The sequence below is a fragment of the Plectropomus leopardus genome, chromosome 3, assembly GCF_026936395.1.
Source record: "Plectropomus leopardus strain MGB_pleo_1.0 chromosome 3, ASM2693639v1, whole genome shotgun sequence".
In the NCBI taxonomy this organism is placed as follows: Eukaryota; Metazoa; Chordata; class Actinopteri; order Perciformes; family Serranidae; genus Plectropomus; species Plectropomus leopardus.
Genome location: NC_142178.1, coordinates 26,695,253 through 26,707,743, shown reverse-complemented (window position 1 = coordinate 26,707,743; position 12,491 = coordinate 26,695,253). Strand labels below are relative to the sequence as shown.

Here is a 12,491-nt window from a genome sequence, read left to right as displayed (position 1 = left end):
AGGAAAAAACAGTTATGCAGTTTTTTGGAGCATGTTATTGGGCTCCAAATAAGTTTTAAGCTGCTAAGATGGAGTTTTTGGAACTTTGTCACAGTGAAAACACCAATGTCCTTCCTTCCTGCCAAACAGCAACCGGGTTTAATCTCCACAAAGTCACTTTGGTGCTCAGTAGCTTCATAGATATGATCAAACTTGGAAGATGTGTTTGGGAATAGAAGTCATGTGTTTGCAGTAAAATACATATTTGGGATTCTCTGTTTTCCAAACAGTAGCAGACAGCTAAAATGCCTTTTGTTCTGAATCCTAGGTGCTCTATAGATAAACGTTCTGGAGGCACTAATGTGAAAAAATATGATGTTGGTATTGAATTTTATAGTTTTATATTAGGTTGTGAAGGCACAATTTATTGTTCATATCATTATAATAACCCGAAAATGGGGTAAGCAGCAAAACTGCTGAATTTAGAATAATTGATGGGATAAAAATTGCTCATAGCTGATAATTTAATCACTTTCTATCATTGATTTTGACACAATAACTGATCATTTGAGAGTATAACTTGGTAGCCCAATTGAAATATTAACTGTTACAGTTTAACTTTTGTGACAAAACAAACACTGGCTTATAGTGAGGGAGTAGGAGGCCCAGTATTTCTACTATGTATAAAACAAATTGACACTGAGATTCAGTTCTTAAATGGAGATGCTGATTGCAGGCCTGATATTTGTTGAAGTGATGGATGAGGACCACAGAGGGAAAGAAAGCTCACTGTATAAACAGGAGTTCGGAAAACAGCCACCCGATTGTTTTGCTTATCCTCTTGGATGTGAATGCTGTTTCCCCCTTGATTTCACATACCATTCCATTTAGAGCGATGGCAGCCCTGATGTGGCTGCCAGAGAAAAGCCGCACTTCCTATTGTGGATAGGAATAATGCAGATGGTAGTTGGTAATATTACAAAGTGCACTAATGCTGAAATTGCTTGATCTAAAAACACATAAAGAGAGTTTATAGTCATGATTGTTAGACTTGTGTTTCTACAAGTACTATTGAAGTGTTTATTTTGCAAATCATTAAATCTATTGTCATTTCCAGAGATTCGTTTAATGTAGATAACATTTAATATTACTTGCACTGTAAAAAGAAACTATTTGTTTGAATATAAAAATGTTAGTGTTGGGACTGCCTTAAATTTTTAAATTGATTGAATTTGAGAAGACAAGTTGAATCAATACAAAACTCAACTTATCTCCTCAAATGGAGACAGATTTAAATTTTACAGCAGCCCAAACACTAACTTTAAAATAATAACAATAATAATAATAATAATAATGATAATAATAATAATAATAATGATAATAATCATCATCTTTTTACAGTGTGGCCTGTTTTTGTCTTAAAGGTATTGTTGCTGATAACCAGGACTTTGTAAAACAGCGTTAAAGATGGAACCAGAAGCTGAAGACAATGATAACTTGGTCCCTTGGTCGGGTTCAGATGGCTCCCAGGAACTTTGTGAGTCCTACAATGAAGATGACGCCAGTGACCTAGAGTACCCTTTAGACCCTGAATCTGCTCACAGACCAAAATCTGACCTCAACTCCCCTGAACGCCTTCAGTCACATGACTGGGAGTCTGCAGGTGAGCAACACTCCCTGCCCGAACTAAGCGGAAGTGAAGACGATGTTTCATACCAAGAAGAGGACGACATCTACCTTAGTGAATCAAGAGAGTCCATTACCGAGTCTCCTCAGATCAGAACCTCACTGTCCCCACACCCAGAGCGCCCCGACTCTGAACCTCGCGCTGGCCAGATATCACGCCCACATTCCCAGTCCTCTTCCTCCTCTTTAGGCCGTGCTGCTGATATGACCCTGGCCTTGACCCTGACCACAGAACAGCCCCAGGGTGCAGGCACTGGGAACAGGAGAGTTGAATCTTCAGAGGAAGGAGGGAGTAGTGAAGCACCTCCTGCTTCTGTCTTCTTTGGAATTTCAGACGAGGCTGCTGAGCAGGCAGAGAAGTGGAACTCAGAGTCTGACACAGATCTGTGCAGACCGGACAGGCACAGGGCAAGGTCCACACGTAAGTATCTATCTTCTACCCTCACTAGTTTGATTCCAGTGGACGTATGAAGCTGGTGGTGCAAACTATACAGCATATACTATTTTTTTTTTTTTTTTTTAACTGTGCATGACTTATTTGTATATTAGCTACAATTCATGTTTAAATGCAGCCTGAAGCATGACCTAACCTTTGATAATAATCTTAAATTCATTTGTCTGCCTTTAATTATTATTATCTTAGTATAGAAAGACTTTATATCGATAAATAACTTGTGCTAAGCACTATGGGTGCAGGTTATTTTCATGCTGTAACGTGGGGTCTATTTGAGGTGGACTTACAGGGAGAATTCCCATGGCTTTAATAGTCAGAGCAGGATAAGAATAAAATATGACCATATGATGAGGCTGGCAGAAACAAATTTGACAGACACCAGCATGTGTCACCCCAGCCTGTCACCTGATCCCTTTTCCAATCGTAAGTCTTGACGGCAATGGAAAGTGAGCTCCTCACTTTTCTTGCCTCATGGACCCCCCCTAAGTTAGCTGTAAGTAAATATGATGCTTTTATTAGTGTGCTTGCTTCAGCAGGGGTAACTTTAATATTGCTTTTACTTGTTATAAGGTGTGCTTGCTTCAATTATAATATAATAATGAATGTTTTTTTCTGCAAACTGAGATCAAACTACATCAAACAAAACCCTAAATTATTAAACAAATGTAACTGCATTGTCTGTCCGTTATTTGACTTTTAATACTGTAACTTTTTAGATATCCACTGGCTCACAAAAATATCAAAATAAAATATTGTGTATATGTTTTCTTCTTCACCTCCATTTTTTCTCTCTTTTTCCTTCTCTCTTCCTTTGTCTCAGGGCTCGGCCACAACGAGAGCCAATCAGAACGGCACGTTAAGGAGACCAAATCCAAATGCAAGCGAATAGCTCGGCTTCTAACAGATGCACCCAACCCTCAAAATAAGGGAGCCTTGCTGTTTAATAAACGCCGCCAGAGGGTCAAGAAATATACACTTGTGAGTTACGGGACTGGTGAAAACAAGCTCGACAGCGAAGACCAAATAGAAGAGGAAACTGAAGAAGTCAGATCAGCTGCTTATAACTTTGTGGCAACAAGCGAGTCCGAGCTAGAAGAGGAGTATTCAGTGTATCATCAGCAGCATAATCTAAGTCTGAATTGGGGAAGTGTTCGAGAAATGGAGGCACTACCGGAAACAAAAGGAAAGGGCGTCATGATGTTCGCCCAACGCCGCAAACGCATGGACGAAATTGTGTCAGAGCAAGATCAGCAGAGGAATAAAGGATTACCTATGGAGACATTAACAGGACCTGAACGTACAGAAGCACCGAATATTTATGACACTGAGGAAATGTATGCTGATCAGGCCGACTACATGGATGCAAATCTGAAGCAACATGCAGAATTCCAAGAAAGTTTTCAAGAGATGAACCACCTATCGAATGTGCCAAGACCGTTGGTGCCAAACAGAACAGCGAAGCCCTTCCTAGGATTTCATGTCAGCGCAACTGCTCCTGTCATGCCTAGTGGCGTCGCTCCAGTGTCAAAGAAGCATGAACCGAGATTCAGAGTACCTGTGCCTTTTAACACTAACCCACAGGTTTGGTCCCCCACTGGAGACATCATAGCCTCAAGAGATGAGCGAATATCTGTCCCAGCGATAAAAACCGGCATCCTACCAGAGTCTAAAAGGAAAGCCACTAGTAAACAACCACCAGCGCAAGGATCAGATCTTCACCTTCAAAACAAAGGTGACAGGAGGTCTTATATTGAGGCTGAGGAGGACTGTTTTAGTCTAGGAGCTGAAGCTTGTAACTTCATGCAACCCAGAACAGTAAAACTCAAGAATCCCCCTCCAGTTGCCCCAAAACCTACCATCAACCCATCCTGCCCACCTTGGATGAGGAGGAGCCCCTCCGCTGAGCCCTTTATTCCACCAAGAAGTCCGGTGTCACAACCTTTGCACAGTCCAGTGGGGCCTCATAGTCAGCATTACTCACCGCAGCAAGACTGGACTCAGCCTCAACAGATGGCCAACCATTGGGCACCAGATCAAACTCAGGCAATGCTTCAAACACCTGCCAGTGCCTGGGCTCCGGCCTCTCCTCAGCTTCATCTTCAGCCAACTGCAAATAGCTGGAGTCAACAACCGTCACGATCCCCTGTGAGTACGCAGGCCCGCAGTCCTACTTACAGCCCCCATCGCCAACCTTCACCCTCAAGGAATAAGTTAGATAGTACCCCGAATTCCGTCGCCTCTTGCCCACCGCAAGCAGGGAAGTCGTATGTCCAAACACCAAAAGCATCGGTGGCTTCTCCAAAGGGTCGTGGTATTAATCGGGCTGGTGAGGGTTCAACCATGGCGGGCAAAGGTGCAGAGTTGTTTGCCAAAAGACAGTCCCGTATGGAGAAATTTGTTGTCGATGCTGAGACGGTGCAAGCTAACAAAACAAGAACCCCCTCCCCAACCGCGTCGCTCCCTAATTCTTGGAGGTATTCTTCCATTGTTCGTGCGCCACCTCCTTTATCATACAATCCCCTTCATGCCCCTTTCTACCCTCCAGCCGCAGCCAAGCAACCCCCTTCCACAAGCCCCAAAATCAAGCCTAAGACCAAACCGAAACCTAAAGCGACTCCAAAGCACCTCAACCCTTTAGATATTATGAGACATCAGCCTTATCAGTTGGACTCCTCACTATTCACGTATGGTGCAGTGCCCGAGCCTAAATGCCCCAGCCCCAAACCAACTCCAGCATCCAAGTTTGAGGCTACCAAAATCCTCAAACATAGATCCGCCCCTTCTCATTCTCCTTATAATGCTTCTGAGCTTGTTGTTCAAAGCGAGGCAGACGTGCCTGCTAAATCTCCTGTTTCGGTAAGTTCCAAAAGTTCTTCCACCCGCCAAAACACAAGATCAGCCGAGCCTCTTGCAACTGACAAGCACTTGGATGAAAAGCACACTACCGTTGCACCTGCAGCCCCTCACACAGGCAGCAAGCAAGCACAGAGCGCCCGACCCGCAAGTGCATCTTCTCAGCATTCATCTGTTGGTGACAGCATAGCTTCAGCTTATTCTCCTGCATCTCTTATTGCTAGAGGCGCACTTCAAATGGCACCACGCCCAAAGTTTTGTGCTAAGAAGCCAGCAGTGGCAGGCAAACAGTGGAGGCCTGTTGCTGCTCTTCATTAGCTCTAATACTGTATTTGGTCATGCAATGGTGTAGTCACCACTGAGACGACAGAACACAATTACATCTGCACTGCAACTCAGTGGCATCTGTTACTTAACAGCTGGAAATGCAGACTCATCTAAATGTAGGTCAAATCCAAAATAATTTACAGTACGCAGCTATATGACTATATTTAGCTGGCAATGTGAGGAAAACATGTTGAATGTACAGCAAAGCTAGCTTCAAATTGTAAATCAATAGAACATAAACTCAAATAAATATATGACTAAATCAGTTTGCATATTACATCATGTTCCTTAAACCAGAGGAACATGTGTGCTTAAAAAATAAAATAAAATATGAGACTAGGTAATGTTGAGTGATTCTCAGGAAGTGCTATTACATGTGCAATAATGTGTGCAGAGAGCCTCATTCAACTGAGGTCTCTAGTTTGACTTGTTTTTCTTTCTTTAGTTGTTTTTCTTTTTAAGAAAAAAATATTTTGTAAGAAATAAGATTACCTGCATGACATATATATATATTTTTTTTAAATCTAGTCATCTCTTTCCCCCAAAACTACACACAATAATGTTTATTAACACATTTATTTATTTAATAAATTCAAATGTAATTATTATTTTCATAATTCTGTCATCTGGGATAACAGTAACTCACGATTATATTTGCAGAATATTTTTAACAATTTAGTGTATCTGTGGAGAAACTGTCTATGCACTTCTTTTTTTTTGTTTTGGATGCATACAATTTGCATTTTCTTCAGTCTCATTCCAAACTGACATCACAACCACTAAAAGCACTAACTTTAGTTGTGATTATTAACCCTGATGACTTTGAATGTTTTTTCTATGTGGATATATTTTCTGCAGTTATGGCCAGTTATTTAACTGTCAGTAAAGTCATCACACATTCTGTATCCTCATCCTTGATTTAAAACACGAGTTATCACAGAGATTTGACGACTGATTCACATTGCCAGTAGCGACTCAAAATGAAAAAAAGGAAACAATTGTCTTGTTTGTGTTCATGTCTCTGTCTTTCAAACATATCACTGTTTATTGCACTTCTTGTTCTCAGCACAATCATGCTATTAAATTTCTCTTTCCCTCTACATGTGTACTTCCTGTGTGTGCCACAAGCTTCTTTGCTCTGAACTACTGCACCACATCTTTGTCTGAGTCACCCATATTTCCTCCTTCATCTCTCTCACTGCCTCACACAAGCAGTAATAGCACCTTCAGCAATATTAGTTCTCTAAAATTCACTACTTTATTGGTCATTTTTAACAACTTTTTGCTCATATTAATATAAAATGCATAATTGCTGAAGGTTATAACTTTCACTGAGCAGCATGACTTCATGTTTCTGGACGAATGCATTCTTTGTTTTTTTTTACAACATTTCCGTCAGTCCACCTTAAACTCCAAATGGGAAAAGTTTGGAACTATGATCTAAGCCCTCAAAAGTTTTTCTGCATACTTTTGTAGGACTGTGTTGACGTCCAGTTGAAGAAGAATCCACCCTAAAGCAGAAATTTCATTTGGCTATTGTAATGATTTCTTGGCTGCAAATGTGCAATGTCACAGTCAAAAGTATGGTACTTATATTATAGCTTTATATATAGTCTATTTATTTATTTATAGTCACGTCATGTTATCCTGAATTTGTGAAGCAAACATTTTCTTGCTTGTCTCCAAAAAAATTGTTTTATTCATTGATTAACAATCCTTTTTACATTTTTTTTACTTTTTACAAACTCTCACACAACTCATGCAGTTTAATAATTAAAAACAGGTTTATTCTGTGAGACAGCATACCTTGACATTTAATCCTTTTGTTGAGTTAAACCAAAAGAAGCAACCAAGACAAACAGGACTGCTGCTTTTTCATTTGGCAATATTTATAAATGTTTATAAATACCATAGCTGCTAAAGGCTGATAGGTATGAGCTAATAATAAGGCTGTCATTGCTCCAACTAACACATCCAAACAACAGAAGAGAAAACCTTTGTTTAGTTGTCAAGTATCCCTAAATACCGATCATTCAAACAGTGGCTGCAGTCCACGGCAGACGCTAAATGACACTGTGAACTGGATTTTAGAGTTATGCAGATGCAGATGAAACAAGGACATGAGGGCACAGATATAGTTGCAAGCAAAGTTCCATTATCTTGAAGAACTTTTTGTTGTAGTAATATTTCCACTGTACTTATTTTAAGTTTCTTGAACCAACAACAGGTAAGTTCTTGAATCTTCATTTATATTTGTAAATGTATCACATGCCACTTTCAGCCTTTTACACAGATCTTAACCACAAATGAATAGGATCATTCAAACTTCTTTGTGGGATTTAATGACAAGCTTAAATACTTTAGCTGGTCCACAAATCTTAAAAAATTTAAAGTTAATTTAGACAAACAATCGTGTAAGGGTTTGCACTGTTGAAACTAAACTTTTCAAAACATAGTGTCAGGTGTGTGGAGCCAACATTAACAATCCAATTTAATAGAGAAACTCCAAAAACAAACAAACAAAAATAACAGAAGAGGTTCTGGAGGTTCTAGGATGCAAAATAATATATTTATTTAATGTGCTTCAAAGGGACACCATGTCAATACAGGTGATTTAAAAAAGTGAATGTTTCAGTCCAAGGACTATTGTCAGCACAGTTTACTGACCATGTAATGCTATAAACTTAAACAAGTTAATAGGACTAAAGGCAATCTGGAAAAGAAAGGGGTAAAAGTAAAACTTACAATTTTTGTCACATTTTTTTCACCTTGCGTCATTTTTTGCAAATGGAGAATATTGATTCTTTTGCATCTTAAAAGCCTCCTCTACTGTTTTTTTGTCAGTTTGCAATGCACTGGAAAGTTGTTTCACCAAAATTCTCGTCAAATTGTTCACTAAAACCATAATTTAATGTCAAATTAAACATGAATAAACCTTCAATAAACATTATCTTTGTCCAGGCTTCCATGAAGCCAGAGGGTGGCAGCAAAGTCTGCAGCACTGCTGTAATGCAAGTCAGCTTATATGTACTTTTCTTTCAGGGATTTGGCAGAAGCCGCTCTCTGAGTCTGCCCAAACGGCTGAATTCGATGCCTTCTCCAGGACTTCTGTCACCTGTGAGCACACCTGGAATCCAGTCGTCATTCTTACCCACACAGAGGCAAACGTCATTCCAAGAAAAAGTCCTCAAGTCGCTGACACCATGGGAGGCAGCATCCAGAAGCCCCATTGGTTCAGTGGATGATGCCTTTGTGTTTCAGAGCCTCCCGTCATCTGTTGCCTCGAATGTCAAAGCCGCAGGGCACCGCAGGTCTCTGCCAGAGCCTCCTGATGAATGGAAGCGCAGGGTGTCTCTTGATCCTGCACCTGTCAGCATGGGTCATTATCGTACTGCCCCGGCTTTTCAGGCTCCGCTCATGAGCCGGACATTTTCACCTGAGAAACCAACCTTCTATGGGCCTCCCTTTAGACCTGCGCAGCCTCTGAGGTCTGCCAGCAGGGCCAGCATTGGATACATGGGCCAAGGCCCCAGTCCAACAAAGTACTCTCCCATGCATAGTGCAGTCCAGAGAAGTTAGAGCCAACAAGATGAGGTCAGACATACACAAGATTAAGACAAATAGACTTTTGCATAATATAGGTATAAAGTAAATGGAACATGAAAGACGAAAAAAAGTTAGTTTGGCCTAAAGAGATGAAATATGTTTATTTTATTGTGATGAAAAACAAGGTTGTTGACCAGTCCAGTCACCAGAAGAAAATGTTGGCATTTTACGTTTCTGCAACCCACAAATACGCTACCTTTGCATATTTCAGACATATATTATCAATGCTTCTAAAGTGACATAGTGAATGAGCTGATTTTGTTATCTGGACATGAAGGGGATGGTGGATGGCGTTTCACCAAGACACCTTACAAGCTGCAGACCTCTGTGATCAACAAACAACAAAACTGGTTGTGTTTTAATGGGTCATTGCTGTGTCCATCAGCCTTTTAGGCCCCAAATGTGTTTTTTTTTTTTAAGCGACTTATCATAGTTTCCCAGCAGCTTTTTAGGCTCCAAATGTGGGTGATTTGTAGCAACCTATGTTTGTGTTTTTATCTGCTTTTTAGGCTCCAAATGTGGGTGTTTTGTGTGACTGTGTTTGTCTAGCAGCTTTTTAGTCTCCAAATGTGGGTGTTTTGTAGCAGATGGTTGGCAGGGATAGTGCCATGAAAAGCAGTTGTTTTTTACTGAGACATTTCTGCGTTCCCTGCCAGGGTTGTGCCACCTAAAACCACGTATTTAAGTGTGAGAGCGCTGAGACTCACGTGAGACATATTTTAGACAATTTATTGCAATTTGTTGTGTTTTAAATTTGTTAATTGCAGATAAGAGTGATAAAAGTTGCTATCTTCATGGTACGAGTGGCCACTCGGTTTAAAGAGCACAACAACTTCCTGTAGCTATTGTGTTGTATTGCTGATCAAATTTTACCCTGCTGAGCAATGGGAGATTTTTCAATTGTATCTAAGAGATCATTTCAGAATCGTTATCAGTTCTTTACAGATGGATTTAGGACGAAGTCAAGAAAAGTGTAAGCAAAGTGTTATGAGAGCTTAAGTGAACGTAGTAGAAAGAAATGTTTGGTAGATTACTCTTTATAAAAACGTGGAGTGGTGTTGCTCACTGAAAATGCTGTTTATGTTGATATTGCTGGTTATAAATATTTAGTGAGAAATAAGGCGCTTTAAGAAATGTTCTGTGTGGCTTTTCAGTCATATATCTTTTGCTTTAAAACTCACTGTGACTTTGTGATCACTTCTGCACATCTGAATATTTTATTAAGCTTTAACCATTACAGATGTCACTCATCTTGCTTTGTTTTGTCTTTTCTCTCATTACTATTGCATTAGAAATAGCAATTAAAATACAAGAGTGAACATTTCTATCAATCTGCAGCACATTTTACAACTTCTAAGTAATAAACACTATCTGATCTAAGAAAGCAGCAATGCATTCTGAGGAACACTTACAGGAATACTTTGCTCCAAAAAATGACCATTTGTATAACAATCACTCAGTGCGTGTTACCTTGAATTTGTGAAAGACCTTTAATGAATTTAAGTAAACAGGCTCCACATTTAAAAACAGTGAAACTATATCAAGCATCTGCTTACAAACTGTTTTACACTGATCTAATTCAAACTGATGTGATTTCAAAATGGATATCAACTTTTTTTGCTGTTATTAAATGTTTTTTCATGTCTATAGGAGTAAATATTGCATGCGTATATTCATGATGTAACCCACCTTTGATCGCACACTGTGTGGTGTTAAAAGTGTGATCAGTCAGTGAGTGTCAGAGTTTAAATATGACTGATTTAGCCTTGTTTTTCTTGATTTTCTTGAGGAAAGTGTTTTTTGCACCTTTTAAACACAAACTGAAAAATTAAAAGATTAAAATGTTTTAAGTCTTTGAGATGTTATTTTTTTTGGCTTCAAATCTGTGACAGAGGGATGTGATCACTTACTTAATGTTGAGGGGGACCATTTTCAATCTACTGCAGCCTAGAAACTTTACAGCTAAACGGACCATTTTAGAGCATTTCGAAACCAAAATCTTTGATCAGGGGTTCTCAAAGTTTTCATGCCTGGGACTCTGGTGAGTGTCACTTTAGGGAGCTAGCATATGCTTACATGTTTTTATGTCATTTATCATGACTTTTGATTTTACAAAAACTATACAGGCCCTGACACACCAAGCCGTCAGTCACCTGTTGGTCAATGTTGGGCTGCAGGTGAGTGTCCCACACTGTCAACCCTTGTCTGATTTTTTTCAGCTGATTCAGCATATTGAATTGGCATCAGCGGTCAGTGGATCCCCTCTGTGGATAAAATCTCTCTGATCAGAAGTTCAGGTCGGCGCATGAGAGGAGAAACAAAAGTGAGGAGAGTGAACAAGCTGAAGTCAAGAAAGTTAAGGTAAGATTGTTTTTCTTTTTAGCCATTGTGCTCTTTGGTAGAAATGTTTCCTCATGGTTTGTGTTGTTGTTTACTGGTGTACCGTAAATATGCTTTGTTCTTTCAACATTGTGTTGTTTTGTTTATGTGGTGTCTAACTAGCATGAAGACTGTCTTCAGTTTGGATTTTTGAGTGACTATTATAGATTACCGCCATCTGCTGGTATGGAGGGGTATTTCCTCTCAAGCAGGTGCAGAACTTTTGTGCCGCTTGGTTTTCAGTTTGGTGTGTTAATGTGCAACGTTTTGGCTGAGACGCAGCACTAGTTCTCTGATGTTGTTTTTGCACGTCTGAGCCTTAACGGTCGACGGCAATTTAGCCTGTATATCATATCGTTTTCCAGTTGCATTTTCATTTCTGGAAAGTGTCCGGTGCAGCAGCGAGTCCAGAGTGATATGCAGAGCGAAACAGAATGTTGAGCTCATGTCATCAGGATGGTCTTACCGGGCTACATAAAATGTAAATTAACTTTATATGACATCAACTTATGCAGTGTTCAAAAAGTATCGACAGTAACTTCCATAGATAGTAACCATAACAAAGATTACATCAGGAACTTCTTACATGTCAACAGTGAATATTTACAGAAGAGATTAAATGTTCACCATGTCTGAAGTATGATGAATGCTCTAGCTTCCAGGGTAATGACCTTGGAGCTGCCTTATAAAAAATCTTTTTGGCTGACCACCATCTCGGGGGATGAAACTAAACTCCTCCTTTAATCCCTTGAAACCTGCAGTGACATCACTTTTCTTGTACTGCTTTTAGATGTCTTTCACAAGTATTTAAACCTTTGATCCATGAGCTAATTGGTGCAATTTCTTTCAGAAACATGGGGAAAAGACAATAAGCAACCTGAAGAGAAATGTTTCACAAACTGCAAGAAATTAATACATTCAGAAAATAGTTTTTAAAAAGCTAGGGAAAAAAGATAAATGCTATGGAAAATCAATACTAATAATGGTCAAAATTATGTATTTAAAATGATCTTACAAAATTATTAGATTGATTTTTTTTAAAAGCTTGTTCCATGTCATTTCCTTGGTTTTATTTATTACTAATTTTCAGATAATTTTCTTGTACTCTACTAATCTCTTGAAAATTTTCTTGTATTTTCTTCTTCAGTTGCTTATTACTTTTTCCCAATGTTTTTTTGGAGAAATCAAGTGAATTTGCTAAGGTTTC

General features: G+C 39.4%; 1 protein-coding gene across 1 annotated transcript; it reads left to right on the top strand.

Annotated features, from left to right (window-relative positions):
- The first annotated feature begins 1,403 nt into the window (after positions 1-1,403).
- synpo2b (synaptopodin 2b) lies at positions 1,404-10,760 on the top strand. The gene is made up of 3 exons (XM_042484256.2): positions 1,404-2,086; positions 2,940-4,975; positions 8,342-10,760. Exons 1-3 carry the CDS (start codon positions 1,447-1,449, stop codon positions 8,876-8,878), a joined length of 3,213 nt encoding a protein of 1,070 aa, XP_042340190.1. The 5' UTR covers positions 1,404-1,446; the 3' UTR covers positions 8,879-10,760.
- Positions 10,761-12,491: the final 1,731 nt, after the last annotated feature.